The 16,732-nt window shown below is 33.4% G+C and overlaps 1 protein-coding gene across 2 annotated transcripts in view; it reads right to left on the bottom strand.

Moving 5' to 3' along the window:
• Positions 1–2,552: 2,552 nt before the first annotated feature.
• The window catches only part of LOC141507820 (sodium channel protein type 3 subunit alpha), a 155,629-nt gene continuing 141,449 nt past the window's right edge, over positions 2,553–16,732 (bottom strand). For both annotated transcript variants that reach the window (XM_074215820.1, XM_074215821.1), the window contains 4 exons: positions 16,542–16,679; positions 14,901–15,005; positions 13,944–14,214; positions 2,553–6,237 (listed from right to left, as the gene is read on the bottom strand). In XM_074215820.1, coding sequence (XP_074071921.1) covers positions 5,042–6,237; positions 13,944–14,214; positions 14,901–15,005; positions 16,542–16,679 — 1,710 coding nt within the window. In that variant the 3' untranslated portion in view covers positions 2,553–5,041. The remainder of the gene's footprint in view (positions 6,238–13,943; positions 14,215–14,900; positions 15,006–16,541; positions 16,680–16,732) is intronic.

Below are 16,732 nucleotides of genomic sequence, written 5' to 3'. Positions count from 1 at the left end.
AGTTGTAATGTTGCTTTTGGAGGACAGGGTTCAATCCAAAGTACAGTTGAATTTGTATAATAACATGTCACATGAAACTAGTTGACTCTAAATTTATATTTAAATCTATGTTACCAACTACTTTAGTTATCAAATATAAGCATTTCATTTTTTTTCTAAATCCTCATGTTGCTTTCTCTATAATAGTAGTTTATAATAATATAGCAACTTTGAAGTTTCCAAAGCAGTTTTCTTCCAACAATCCTGTGAGTCAGGTAGTATAAGTACAGCCATTTTTGACTTTATGGATAAGGAATCTGAAGCACAAAAAAGTTGTGATTTGTTCAAGGTCACATAGCTAAGTGTCAGAACACAGGGCTGGTTTTCTAATTGTAAGTTCAGTGTTTCCTCCTGTTGCACTCACTGCCTACCCAGAAGTCCTTAAAGTTGTGGCAAAATTCAGTTTTCTGCTAATAATATATGTCTTCTGACTTTAAATATAATAACTTTGAAATATAAACTCTACTTGATATTAAAAGATCACTGTGTTGAAAGGTAGTCAGTATTCAAAATTCTGAACCAAGGATATTTCAAGTTCTCAAAATATTTTCTGAGTAATCAAAGGGAGATAATATATTCAGAATAATTTTAAAACATTTTAATATATTCTAACTTTTAGGGGAAAATAATTGGTGGTAGGAAGGCAATCAGGAATAGCTAGTAAGTGTTTGAGGTTGGATTTGAATTTGGGTCCTCCTGGTTCTAGGAATGGAGCTCTATCCACTGTACCAAACTGCTGCTCCACTTTTGAGAAATCTTAAAACTCATTCAGCCATAACATTAAAACAACTAAAATACCTATTTTCTGCTCCTACTAGATAGTAAAAAATTATTTTACCAAGTTAAAGAGCAGAAATTTAACTCTATATGTGTGATTTTTTTTGTAAATGTGAATTATTTTCATTGAATTTCCATGTTTTTATTCTTAGGACCAACTCAACCTAGTAAGTATTCTGAAATTCCTTTGAGAAACAGATCTGTACAAACTCTAATAAGAGAAATTGCTTTCTTTGGTGAAGTAATTTTAAAAGACTGATAAAATTCTATTGGCCTTTTTATTTTATTCTAATTCATATTTTAGAAAGAAATATTATAGAAAGGAGTGAATAGGACACTGGACCAGATTCTAAGTTCAGATTCTAATTCTGATATTTTTATGACCCTAAGATCATAAATTGGAGGCAGTTAGGTGGCTCAGTGGATGATAGAGTACTGGACCTGGAGTCAGGAAGACCTGAGTTCAAATCCAGTTTCAGTCACTCATTTGCTTTGTGACCCTGGGCAAGTCATCTAAACTGTTTGCCTTAATCCACTGGAAAAGGAAACAGTAAATCACTCCAATATCTTTATCAAGAAGTCAGTATGGTCATGAAAAGTTGTATATGACTGAACAATCACAAGACCATAGGTTAAACTTTATTTAACCTCTCAAAGTTTCAAATTCATCTTTAATGTAGAAATAATTATATGTATTCCCTGTGACCCACAGGGTCATTATGATACTTGAGTTTTGTACATCATGATGTGATTATAAATATGTTACTATCCTTTTACTGGGAAGAACTTTGAATTTTTTCCTCATTAAAGGTTACTCCAAATCACTTCATATTCCTAAAAGGAAGCAGTGCAATTATTTCCCATCAGCATTCTAATTTGATTTCTTAAAGTGGCAAAGAGGTGAGCCTGGGTACCTAGAGATGATGTCAGTGAAGCTTCCAGGGCCTACCGATTTGGGAAGGCTTTTGGTCTGAATATGAACATAGACTGAATGTCATGAAAGGACTAGCTTAGTAATGTGTAAGAGGTTCGTTATCAGGCTGGTTGTAGAATAGTGTTGGTTTTTGGCCAGAGCAATTCCTGAAGATTATCTATTCAGTTCAATCTGAACCAGTAGTAGAAATACACTAATAAAATTAGAGAAGTTTCAAGTATTCAAGATATATTATTTAGTTGTAATACAAATGATTAATGAATTAGTTGATTAATGATGACATTTTATGATGAATGAAGAGATGAGGAAGCTATTAAGCATTGTGTAGCTTCTCGATGATGTTTGTTCATCTGCTGTGATAACAAAAACCCTCAGGCAGATGAAGCCAACAGTTTTATCAGTCATCATATATCACTTAACCACAAATGTTGGGGGGGTAACTTAAGAATACTTTCTATTTTAAGTTATGCCACATTTTAAAATATGTGCATGGCAATTGGAGATTTTTCCAATGAGCCCCACAAACATGGGTTTAAATTCTATATCAGCTAGTAGAAAGATTACTAGACTATAAGTCAGAATGTTCAGGTTCCAGTCCTGGCTTAGCTCCTAATCAGCTGTGACTTTGGGAAGATCATTGAACCTATCTTTGGTTTCCAGTTGTTGCTATTTTTCATTTGTAAAATGAGAGAAGAGAGATTTTATACAATCTGCCTCTAAAGTTATCTGAAAATATGATTTTAAGTATTAAATTGTTATTGTCTAAAATGATTTAATTTCTCAGTAAACCATTAGTGCATAATACATAATTTGTAGGAATTCATAGAAGACATCCATATATTAACAAGAAGTTAGAGAAAGGTTTTAATTACTTCAAAAAGAATTGGGATCAGAATTCTTGGTAGGATAATAGTCATTAGGAAATGGTAATCATAATTAGGAATTACTATTACCAAATAGTATGTAACTAGATAATTTGGGATTTATGGTTTTGGGACAGATTCACATTTGGAAACAAATAGGAACCAAGAGTCAGTCTATTGTAAACAACCATGTTTACAAAGAATGTACTAATGGGTTTTTCCCTTCTTAAAATCATGTACTATACATTCTTATAAAATTTAACATGAATTTTACCTTTTAAACATGAGAATCAGTACAAAATTTCCTTATTAACATCAGTCCATCTTTTAACTTTCAACAATAAAAGAGCCGAGGACAAGAAATTAAATATAATAAAAAATGAAATATTTATTCTTTTGGCTCAATAATAATGTATCTCACCATTCTTAAAGGGAATAGCGATTTCTTTCATGCAAGTCACTAATACACTTACTACAAGTCAATAGCTTTATAAAAGGACTCTACATTAAAATTTTGCTTGTGTAAGAAAAACAAACTGTTTTATGTAGGGTAATTATACAACTTTGCTACTTTACTTTCATGAATCAAGAGCGTGGATCCCACATAATTTCTGCAACAAATCTAGAGCAGCATGAATTAAAGAAAATAAGAATTATTTATAAATAAATACTGAAAGAGTTAAGACGATTATGAAAATGGATTGTATTGCAGTGAGTATAGTTAGAAACAAATGAACTAGGTCTGCTTTTTCACCCCTAACAACACATTTTTCATGGTGAAATTAGAAATATTGTATCAAAACAAATGAACCCACAAATACCCTTTCTCTTACTTTTATTTTGAGAAGTTCTTCATTGAAAAGTATTATGGATTCAAAAGTCTGTAGTTGTTAATCATTTTTTTTAAAAAAGTGAAAGCATAAAGTAAAATAAACTTGCCATGACACCAACCTGAAAATAATTTTCTTATATACAGAATGCTGACAAATGAAATAATATTTTACAATATTTATATTTAAATATATTTTAACATTTTAAAAGCAAAAAATGAAGTTAAGATTGTTGGGTCTTTTTTTAGCACAATAGGAAGTCTGCAAGGTGTTTTCTTAAAATCCTGATAGACACCATATGATAGTCACTTAAAATTTGAAAAGCAAAACTAAAGAAGCTGTTAAAGAAGTGTAAACTATTACTCATGACATAGCAGACAGAGGTTTGGTTGATTATTTGTCTTCACTTTACCACCAACATATGGCTTTCTATAATGGACATGAAGAATGGAAGGAGTAAGAAGCTATAGCAGCAGCACAGGCAATATTAACATGCGTTAGTGAGAGCCTCCAAACTATGTATAATGAATGGTACAGGATACATCATATTCGTTGCTGCACGCTTGCAAAAATACACATACTGTGGTACATATTTGATTCATAAAAGTTATTTATCTGGCCATATATATTTGCTCAAACATGCACCACAGGATAAAATAACTATTTACATAACAGAGGCTGTTTCATTGACAAAAATGTCAGCTTTGTTGAGAGCAGAAGATGGCTAAGCAATACTGCAGAAGAATGTGGAACTAGTCTCATGTGATATGTTTTGTCTGTTACTTTGCAGAAGCAGATTCCTTCATCTGCTTTCCAAAGAGTAACATTTAACCAAAACAAAATAAAGGGTTTTGATACTTGGAAGGAAATTTGCACTTGCTGAAACAGAATCATTTTCATAAAAATAATCCATTAAAAATTAGAGGAGATTTTACAGGCACATAAAAGTATTTAGAATGAGAAACACATAACAAGCTGAAATACTCCCAGATTTAGGGCCATCTAAGAAGTGGAAAGGTTATAAATATTATCAACATGATTATTTCCCTCCCTGGGTATAAGTTAGAATTGTAGCTATCATGATAGCAAATGACTTCTGTCTGCATGATTGAGGGTTCTTATACATTTTCCTAATATTTTAAATTCATTCACTGAAAGAGTCATAAAAGGTAGCAAACAAATTGTGAATTAGGATGTGATAAAATAACTAGATCAAATCTTTAAAAAATAGCAGATGTTACATGTGAGGTACAATAGATACAATTACTATACTAAAACTGTTCGATGTTTATGTAATCACATTGATCACTTTGTAGAACTTAACTGGTCCCTACAGACTAAGTAGCCATTTTGTCTCTTCTTTTCAGCAGTATTAGTTGGTAGCGAGAACAGAAAATCCCTGTCAGTGTGGTTACCCTGTTTTACAGAGTTACAGTGATAGAGAGGGGTCACTGTCTTGTGAGAGGCACTGACCTTAGGTATGTTTGAAAAAAAACAGTCAGTTTGGCATAGACCTCCTAAAGGAGTCCAGTTGACACAAACACATCACCTTCACAGGCTGTAAACAATTGATCACAAAGAGGGTTCTTTGTTTCTTTTTACTTTTTATTTTCCCTGACATCTTTCTCTTTACTTCCATTTTCTAGTCTGTCCATTTCAAACTTTTCTTTATCTGGTTTTGTTACACTATCATAAGAAGGTGGAGAGGTTGTAGAAGAACTTTCATCTGTCTTTTCTGGAGTGGTGTTACCATTTAATTTATCAATAATTAAATGTTCTTTAATGGGTAGATCTACCCTACCTTTACCATTATCATGATTATAGTCATTTGGTACCTTTTTAAGCCTTTGTCTAAAAAGATAGGATTTGAAATTACGTTGAATGATAGCAGCAGAAACCTCTTCTTGTTTTCGTTTCAAAGTAGTTGTAATTGGCTCATAGGAGACTTTGGAAGGATTTGATGCCATAAATCGATCTTCCATCTGTATTCGGAGAGCATCCATCTCTCCACTTTCACCCAAAACACGCTTTGTGAAAGCAAATAAGATATCAAGGCAGTGAATTCGGTCCCCACTTACCATGGGCAGGTCCATGGCTATGAGTTGAACTTTGTTTGGTTTTGCTATAAGAAGAGGTGGATCCAGGGCGGCTGCAAAATCAGAGAGTTTGCTGTATTCTATGAACTGGGTGGCATCAGGATCAAACTTCTCCCAAACCTCGTAGAACATCTCAAAGTCATCCTCACTCAGTGGCTCGGCGCTCTCTTCAGTAGCGACACTGAAATTCTCCAGAATCACTGCGATATACATGTTTACCACAACCAGGAATGAAATAATGATATAGCTGACAAAAAAGAAAATCCCAACAGATGGGTTGCCACAATCTCCTTTGACTGAGCTTCCAGGGTGAATTGTTTCTGGGTCACAATCTGGAGGTCCACTATTAAGAATGGGGGCAAGCAAACCATCCCAACCAGCAGATGTGGTAATTTGGAAGAGACAGATCATGCTGTTGCCAAAGGTCTCAAAGTTGAACATGTCATCAATTCCATATTCTTTCTTAACATAAGCAAAATTAGACATTCCAAAAATAGCATAGATAAACATGACCAGGAAGAGCAGGAGGCCAATGTTAAACAAAGCAGGGAGGGACATCATCAAAGCAAAGAGCAGTGTGCGGATTCCCTTAGCTCCTTTGATGAGACGAAGGATTCGTCCAATTCTAGCAAGACGGATCACTCGAAACAGGGTTGGGGACACAAAATATTTTTCTATCATTTCAGCTAGAAACATACCTGTGGAGAAAAAGAATAAACTTTTTAATAAGGAAAGTTCATCTTTTATAATAGTTCTTTAATCTTTACTAAGATAACAGTGTATCAAATATTGAGCTAGATTTTTGAGTATGGACATATTATTTAGAACTCTACAAATTATAGATTTCTACAAGTGCCTTGATCTCATGGCATATTAAATAAATAGTTCCAAAGTTCCATAGAACAAAATTTCATGTGTCATTAAAGTCCCTTCCAGTTATAAATCTATAAATATTAAATCTTGCACTAATAATCTAATCTCCCTGATAACACAATCTTATTAAAGAAATCTAAAAAATTTAAGCACTTACTATTTGTATCTCACTATTATATGCTATGGATAGCTAGATGAAATATGACATGATCCTTGACCTCAGGGAACTTATAAATTAACAAAAAGGATAAAGGTGTGAATAAATAAAAATGACAAAAGAAAATTTGTAATGAGAAAATCAGAAAGATCCAAGCAAAGCTATTAAAGGAAATTTAATGTGTGATCCCTAGGGGGTTAAGAGGAAACTTTACAGAGGAGATTACAGCCCTAATGGGCCTTGAAGAAGAGAATTTCAGTACATGGAGATGTGGACAGACTATGTTCCCTGAATGGAGAAGGGCAGATATAGTTAAAAGGAGGTCAGATGGTACAGAGCAAGAGGAGAGAATAGTTAATTGCCTGGACTGGTTGAAGCATAAAATACCTACAAAGAAATGATAGGAAAGAAGTATGAAGAAGTTCAAATTAGTTTGAGAGGATTTTAAAATTCTGGAAAAGGAATAATAGGGAGTATGATATAGTAGTTAGAGGACTTTAGTCCTTACCTACAACTTCCTACATTGATGAGAAAACAAGCTGGGCAAAATTGAAAACTACTGAAGGCTTTTGAGTGACATAGACTCATGCATTATTCTAGTAGCTATGAGAAGGATGAATTGGGGAAGAGAAAGAGCATAGGTAAGGAAGGAAGTTTAAGAATCTGTGAGAGATGATAAGTACTTGAACTACAGTAGTTGTAATATGTGTGGATTAAGAAAGAACTATCAAACTCAAGGACCACAAAATTCCCAAGTATGGTCTGAATCGGAATAAAATGTCTTTGAGAGATGATTAACAAAATAATTTAAAATGCCATTCACATAGATAATATTAATTTGTGGTTTTCTAAGTTAATACAGGGATCATTTGAAACTTCTATTTGAGATTTATACCACTGATGGGAGACAAAGAAACAATAAAATTAGATATTATGATTAAGGGAGAAGGAAGAGACCAAGATGAAAGTTTGTAACCTAAGTAACTCTGACATCATTAGCAAAAGGGAAGGGAGAAAGACCAGCAAGTTTTGACAAATATGAGTTCACATGTGGAATTATTGAGTGTGAGGTGCTTGTGGATTGTCCATTCAGAGGAAAATGTATAGCAAGCAGTTAGAATAATAACATATAGAACATAGTAAAGGGGATAGACATACTCTCAGACATAATAAGACCTGAATTCAAGTCTTTCTTTTGAAACAGGCCTATTTTTTCAACCTTGGTAAGTCACAGTCCTTCAGTATTCCAGACCAGTAGTTTCAAACTCAAGTAGAAATGGATCCCTGGGACTGCATAGTGATTTAGAAAAACAAAATTATCTATTTTGTATTATATTTTAAAAATATTTTGTTGGACATTTCCCACTTATGTTTTCATCTGGTTCAGGCTCACTTTGGGAATTTTGCTAATAAGAGTTTTGAAACCTCTGCCCCAGACAAATCTTCAAGTTGTAAAATAGCTATTTAGCTGCTTTGGTAGAGAGAGATCACTATATCAGATCCCAAATATAATTTAACATGGATGTATCTTAGCAGGGAGGTTATTATTTTTACTATCACAAAGCCTCTGCATTTTCTCCTATCACTTCTGTGATATCTAGGGATATTTGTCTTGTCTTTCCCTTTTTTTATGTATGGTCATATAACCCACTCTATATTCTAAGTACCCATATCTTTGATGATGTCTTTTAAGCTACTTTTTTACTTCAAATCCATCTTGGGTGACATATTGCAATATTTCCAGCATGTTTTCTCATTACCTATAAGGGTATCTGAAATTCTTATTCTGAGACTATATAAAATATAGATAGTAACAGGGAGAATATTAAGTCTTAAAAAGAGGGACTTTTGATACAGCAGTTTGAGATCCTTGAAACTATGATTTTCTAAGTACAATTCAGTCTAATGTATTCTACCAACTGAATTCTGACCCCAGCTCATTGTTCATTGGTTAGTTGACATTTAGGAAATTTAATCATTTCAAGCAGTCTCAAGCTGCTTGTTAAACCAAAAACCTTTGTTGTAGTGTGGAAGAATCTCAAAGACTTGCCTAGTGGATCATAAGTTATGCCAGAATCTTCTTTACTATAAAAAATGCTATTTTTAAAAAAAAAGCTTCAAGTATGATTTTGCTAAAAAGAAGTATGTTTTCTAAGGACCATCTATGTGATTATAGATTGAGCATGGCTGGTAGGCTGGCCACTTGCTGAAGATGTTTTTTGGCCATGGCAATCTTTGAAACAAATGTATAGGTTAAGGAACAAGAAATGAGAGGCATTGATTAAATAGAACTCTCATACTTCTGTATCATGAATATTTTTTTCAATGAAAGAATTGGTAGGTATTAGAAAAGGCAAGTACCAAATAACACACTGGAAAAAAGGCTTAGTATTGGATGTATAAGTTGTGTATATAGTCAACCATTGAGATTCATTAAACTAAAGATCAGATTTTCTTTTAAAAAACAAGAATCATGAGAAAAAATGCAAAAAATTGAAATGCTGGAATCCTGAATCATTTAAATAAGTAATTGAAAATAAAAGTATGAATGGATGACAGAACCAATACTGATTATAGATGAGAGTCAGTGAGCAGAGTCCATTCAGTGAATAGGGTTGATAGCAATATATAAAATAGGAAGATATATGATATGTTTGTCACTGTGGGATGCAGTGCAGAGTACAAGTTGAGGAAGGGTAGATACTGAGGTAGATGAGCTTGTACTGCTTGATAAAGTTCTAAGACATTGCAAAACCCCCTTAAAGATACTCTTTAAAGGCCTGTAACTACTCATATATAATCTACACAGGAACTGGAACAGATAGACTGAATTTCTTTCTGGAAATTTCAAAAATCTTTTTAGTGATCCTAAGGCCTCCTTCAAAACAAAGGTCGTGGACCTTTTCAACACTAACATCTTACCAGTGTTCCTATATGGCAGCAAAAAGTGGAACACTTGAAACTTTATGTTCCACACAAAGGGCAATGAGAAGTTCATGATGAATACATGCAAGTTACAATATATGTGCAACCAGAAACTGAAGAAAAACAGCAGTAAAGGAAGTATATGACAAGAAGGATGGGCTAGTCAAATAGCAAGAGGGAGATGATAAGTAGATAAGAGTGCTCCACTTGTATGCTCAAGAAAAGAAAGTTAAGACCTCCAACACATGGAGTGGAGCCCATTGGTTGAACTTGTGGGAGAATGTGGACAAGAATCTCAGAGAATCGTTATGCAAAGATAGCTGTCTGCAATGTTAAAGGAACTCCTAAATCAATGAAAGCACAAATTCATCTAAATATTCACCTTTTATATATACGTATATAAATGCATATAACACTAACCCAATAGGTCGACTATGTCACTCCATGCTATAATCTGGGTAATGAAAATTTTAAACTTGTTTTTCCCTTAATGTGGATGACTTGATTAATCTCTTTTAAATGACTAGATCTCACTGAGAAGATCCTATAGTGCACTGGGATTTGATGCAATCAACACAATATCGTTCATGAATATTGGCATCAACACCTTCAATGGAAAGGGAATATTTAGGTTCTGTTTTTAACTCTACTGCTTAGTATTTATTTGCATGAGTCACCTCCATTTAGGACCTCAGCTTCCTTACTGGTAAAACTAGAGGGATAAAGTAGTGCCCCTTTTATCCCTAAAAATATCATTTACTGCTTTAGATTCTGTGAATGAAGGACATCTTCCATGATAACAGAGACCTTGTTAAGGGATCATACATCTATAAATTTTATGTCTTGTTTTGATGTTGGCCAGCATGTTTGCAGTGATTGTAGAATCTTGGATTATTTCAAAACATTTAACTTGTTTAATATTAACTGTTAAGGTGGCATTTTGTTCTATAACAGGAGTTCTTAAGGTAAACATCTTAACTTTTTTCAAAACATTTTATTAATATATTTCAATAAAATTGTTTCCTACATTTTGTGCTCTTAAAATATTATTGAGAAGAGGCTGATAAATTTGATCAGATTAGCAAAGGGGTCCATGACACAGAAAAAATCAACAATGAGATCTTGTGATCTCCATATATCTTATTCAACTGAAATGAGATTGTTGCTATGGAAAAAGTATGCCAGAAAGTGCATAGAGGTTTTTATAGTTTTAGAAGTAGGCATAGTTGTTAGTTGTTAATAAAGTTTCCAGTAATGATTTTTATGTTTCTTTGTAATCTTCCTAACTTTCAGATATATTGAAAATCAATCCCTGGGGTTCTTTAAAACTATGAGAAAAACATTCTTTTTACATATTTATTTGGTCATGTCTAATTACTCTTCTCAACTTCTAAGTGTCACTGCCACTTTTTTCACATAGCAATCTAGAGCTATGGCGTTAGTTGATGAAAGTTGAAATCTAACTTATCATCCCTGATGAAGATAGTTAAGTGCCACCAAAACTTTCAATTTCTTATTTGTTGTTAATCTCATCTGTAGATTTTCATTAATTAATCTCAATTAACAAGACTACATGACAAACTATTTCCAACTGGCTTCCCTTCAATTTTTTTCTTATATTTTTCTGAGGCTATATTTCTTATAATTTTTTATCCTCTTCTTCTGTAGATGAACTCATACTCTAAACAGTGTTCCTATTGTTTCTAGAACGCTATATTTAGAAAGAAAACCCAACTATTTGCTGACCAAGATTATTTCTGACCTCTTTAAAACTTATAATGTTGCTATGAAATTAGAATAAAATCAGTGTCTTTACTTTTGTCTGTTTCCCATTCCCAAACAACTGCTTTTTAAAAATAGGTTAGTTAGGCCAAGCGTATTTTTAATTGTATGAAATGTTTTTTATTATCTTATCCTCTTTTTTTCTACTTCAGCATTGATTTTCATGTTTCTTCTAACCAGCTGTTTTCTTAACAAAGATAGCTAATTTTCAATTGCCTGCTAAATTCTATTTTTATTTATAGTCCACTTAATTCCTATGATGCTCAGTGCTCTCCATGTCAAGTTTTCTCTTATTCTTCTTAAGTATTCATAACATACAAGAATGCTACTTCTAAGTAGCCTATAAATTTGTGCCCTTTTTCATTTCTTAATCCTGAACCACATTTTTTCAAAAGAGTTTTCACCATCCACCCCTGTAACTCTCTTTGCATCAATGTCACCATAGTATACAGGTATTATTAGTTTGGATGTTCTTATTGGACTATTTATAGATAATTTATCTGTTATAACATATGTTAGAAAGTAAATCACAATTATTTAATATTAGTTTGTCTGTTTAAATTTTTTATGAGCATCTCATGGCAGCATGACTAAGTATTCCTTAGAATAATCCCTTATTGCCTTAGGTACATTGGGGATTACAAAAAAGAAGCAAAAAGATGGTCCCTGTCCTCTATATTGAGAATGTCAGTATGGTTATGATTCCTTTGGTAGGATGTCAACTCTTTAGTCATTAGAGAAAACTTGTATATTGAATTCTAATAGATGAATCAGTGTTTGTGACTGTTTATAAACCGTGTAATTATTAGCATTTTCAGGTAAAAATTTCATTTCTGTCACTTTCACTACAAATCAGGGCTTTATATACCTGAGGGTCATTTTATACTTTTATCTTTTTTTAATTAAAAATTTTTTTTTTAATTTTTAGGGTTTTTTTGGCAAGGCAAATGGGGTTAAGTGGCTTGCCCAAGGCCATACAGCTAGGTAATTAATAAGTCTCTGAGACTGGATTTGAACTCAGGTACTCCTGACTCCAGGGCCGGTGCTTCATCCACTGTGCCACCTAGCCTCCCTACTTTTATCTTTTTTTCATGAGTTCCATTGGTCAAATAATTATTGATCTTTCCCAGTTTCTGTTGATGAGTCTAGCTCTCTCTGAATTTGGACTGATTAAAACTAGAATCTATGATTATCTAGAATTAACTCCTTACCACTGGAATAATTCAGAATAACTTGTTACCTTTGAAATAGGACCTTTGTAAGGGGATTAATGTTATTAATGGAGGCAAACAAATTTTCCTCGAAAGAGTTAGAGAGAGAGAGAGAGAGAGAGAGAGAGAGAGAGAGGAAATGCTATCCCTCTTACCATTAAATGCATTTGAATAACAATTAAAGAGCACCCTTGAGAGAAACAGACAGCTTTGTTTTGCTAGGAACAGTTTCTGTGGAGTTTTACTGGCTTCAGTTTTTGAAATAAGTTTCAAGGATACATACCTTCAGAGATTTAAGTGGAGTTAAAATAAATTTTCTTACTCCAAGTTAGATTGTTGTGTGTGGTCTGAAATTATGGGTTAGCATCAGTAAAAAGAGGGTCAAAAGAATAGGCAAACTTTGCCTGGTGACTAGTTTGATTTGATAGTGGTAGCTCATATTTCTCACTGGTGCTTCACTTAAAAAGTTTTAGCCCTCTGCCTAGAGGGCACACCACTGTGTACAGGCTTTGGAATCAAATCCTGACTCAGATACTTAATTACCCATCTGTGTGACCTTGGGCAAGTCACTTAACTTCATTATCTTGCATAACCCCCTAAAAAAAAGTTTTAGCCATTTTGTTCTGGGGAGGAGAGGAACCAGCTGTTTAAGATCACAGAAATTATCTTAGTATTCATGAGGCCAGAGGACCCAAGGTGACAAAATTCAAAGACTTCATACTCAGAATATATAACATAAATGTAATGAAGAATTATGAGAATGGCAGTGTAGTTTGCCCTGGTCACACACACACACACACACACACACACACACACACACACACACACACACACACACACACACACACATATATATGCCTTCCATTTGGCTGCTGCAGTCCTATATGTTTCTGGTTTATCTATCTCTTTTCTTATGTTCCCTGGTAAAACATGTATGTGTGTGTGTGTGTATACCTCAAATACATGAGTGTTTTCTTGGTCATGTGTGTTCTTTCCATGTGTGTGTGCTTACACTCACTTGAGGTGTGGTGACCTGTGGGAAAGTATATATCCTAATGTATGTATGTATGGAGATACATTTTCTTATCACTTCATTTTTAAAGTTATTTGATTAAATTTATTTTGTTGTGAAATGATATATCATCTGATTGACTAGTAAAAGTCAACCAAATTGGGGCTCATGAAATATCAGTTCAAATGAGTGCTAATTCACAATCTGCCATCTCATTTGGGGAACTTCTTATATGTGGAGTTCTCATATGTCACAGGAAGTTAAATATCTGTATACTTAAGATATTTTGTGGTTTATGTTTTTGGTTTATACTGTTTATGCATATATATGTATATACATATATGGAATATAAATATTCAATTTAATTAATTCAAAATTAATATAATTCAAATTCAAGAATCTTCTTATGCTATCCCTGCTTTCCTAAAACAAAACACGTCTTACCCACAATGGAAAGGATAACCACCACAAAATCAAAAATGTTCCAGCCTATGGTGAAGTAGTAATGGCGGAGAGAGATCATCTTCAGCACACATTCTCCAGTGAAGAGGACAATGAACACCAGGTTAATCCGGGACAGAATGGTAGTCATATCTTCACTCTGATCATCAGTCTCCACCATCATGGTGACCATATTGAGGCAGATGAGAATCATGATGCTGATATCAAAGACTTGTCTGGTTACAAAATCAAAGACCATTCCCTGGAATTTATTCTGCAAAATATAGAATGCTGTCATTCATCTTCTTTTTCTCCAAAAGAAAAATTAAAGAATTCCAAATACATTATAGTGACAAAAAGTGACCCCTCTGCATTTAAGTGTCAGGGCTGTTAGACAAAAGCATCTCTCCCTAAATTTTCATTGTTCCTTTTTATACATAAACATCCATGAGGTTTTTCCCTTTTTTCCACTTCCCTCTCCTTCTCTATCTCTATTGGTGTATGACCTGAGAAACAAAATAATCCAGTAACAAAGCATCAAGTAAAAGTATAATAAATAATAATAATAATAGTGAAACTAAAGCCTCATTAGTCTTAATGAATTTACTTTACTTCTCATGAGAAACAAAGAATAGAGTAGATCAGGAGCTAAGCAATTAAATAAGTTAAACACACAAAGACATATCTTCTCCCCAAACTCTTTAAAAACTTGAATTTATTGAGGACTAATGATATTTCATCTAAGGATGTGTAAATTTTTGGCATCACTGGGCCTAGATTACAAATGGTAATTTCAATTTGCCTTATTATTGGAAATATCACATTCAGAGTAAGGGCAAATTTTTCACTCTTTAATAAACCCTATAATAAGAATTACATAGAGATGATACCACAGAATTCACTTGATTTATATCAAGCTCACCATGTCAGTATGTTCAAAGTATAAAGGATTAGTCTTACTGATGGTCTAGGGATAGGTTTCTGGGGTTTCTTCGATCCTAGTTTCTTCATTGCATTATAATATTTTTTCTGTTCCTCTGTCATAAAGATATCTTGACCTCCAAAGTAAAGAAATATCATGAAAACTGGTTACAACCACTGGCATGTTCAGCATATTACTGAAGTTATTTTCATAAAATATTTCCCAAAAAGTAGGTCAACTTGATTGGGTTTTGAAATTTTCATATCTCCATTCTGAGATACCAATCAAAGTTTAATGCTCCCTAAATTTAAAAGGTGTGAAAATTCAAGCATTTGGGACATTTGTGGAATGAATGAAAGTGGTTGCTGACCTTCAGGGCAAGAAATTTAGGTGTCAATCCTGACTTTGCCACTAATTGTGTGAACATGGATTTATATCTTTTTCAATTTCCTTCTCTGTAACATAGAAACAACAATATGGTCTACTTTATAGGATTGCTGTAAGGAGCTTGCTTTGTAAAACTCAAATGTGAACTATTCTGCTATAAGTAGAAAATATCATAATTTACATTGTTTTGCAGCACCTTTGCATCAGGTAAGCTTAAAGAATATGGGAGAACTAAGTGATGACTTAAAACATATTGGAGAACCCTTGAAAATATAAGTTGCTCTAGCTTTTTAGGTCCTTCATAACCTGGTCTCACCTTTCCTGCCTCCTTACATATTATTCAACTTCTTGTACTCCATAGTCTGGACAAATTGACCTTGCTGTTCTTCACACAATTCACTCCCTTCTGTGCATTTGCCCTGGCTGACTCTCTCCTTATCTCTCCTGTAGAATCCTTTGCTTCCTTACAATACTCATCTCAAGCACCACCTTCTACATGAAATCCTCCTGATTCCTTTAGCTACTGGTGCCCTTCTTTCATAAATTTTCTAAATTTAATGTTATTATCAATCCTGTACATGCTTTTATCTGTACATTCTGTCTCCTCTCATAGAATGCCAGTTCCTTGAGAGCAGGGACTTTGTATACCCAATACCTAGCATAGTAGCTGATATATAATAGTAGGCATTTAATAAAAACTTATTGATTGCTTGACTAACTATACTGTTATGATATAAATTCTCTTTTAGACAAGCTTTAAGAGTAAATTCATAATGAAATCTTTTTGATTTGACATTAGCATACACTTCAGGTAGTAGAACAGTTTGTGCTATTTTATTCTGTAATATATTCTGAGATTTATCTTTAAATAATTCCTTAAGCAATTTGTGGATTTTTGTTTATTATCATAAAATGAAGCCAGTATGAACTTTCATCTGTTCTTTCAAATACCTGTTCTACACTGATTTTTTTTCAAACTCAGAATTTTTACTTGATTGTACAGTTGGGGAGTTAATGGAAAGCTCTTTCTTTAAAGTTCCAGAAGTCTAGAAATGTTTTTCTTCATCACTAAGCCATATTTTAAATCAACTATAACTGAGCCAGAATATAGAAGAGTCAGACTATTCATTTTATTGTGGTGGACAATCTCGGTCAATGTACTACAACTAAGTGGAGTATGCCTACATCTAGGTGGAGTCCTAAAACCATCACCATTTGGTTATGATCAGATATAGGAGTCTTATAGAGATACAGCCTAGGCTATGGGAAGGTAAAACATATGGTATACTTATCTTCTTTTTTTGCTGGTTGAAGTTATCTATGATGACACCAATAAATAGATTCAGGGTGAAAAAGGACCCAAAAATGATAAAGATGACAAAGTATAAATACATGTATAAATTGACTTCATATTTAGGTTGTTGCTTTACCTAAACAATGAACAAACATATAATAAGCATTCAGTTCATAGTTATATGAAGAA

This window comes from Macrotis lagotis, chromosome 1 (genome assembly GCF_037893015.1).
Source record: "Macrotis lagotis isolate mMagLag1 chromosome 1, bilby.v1.9.chrom.fasta, whole genome shotgun sequence".
Taxonomy (NCBI): domain Eukaryota; kingdom Metazoa; phylum Chordata; class Mammalia; order Peramelemorphia; family Peramelidae; genus Macrotis; species Macrotis lagotis.
Note: the sequence above shows the minus strand (reverse complement) of the source record. Positions and strands in the feature narration are given on the sequence as shown.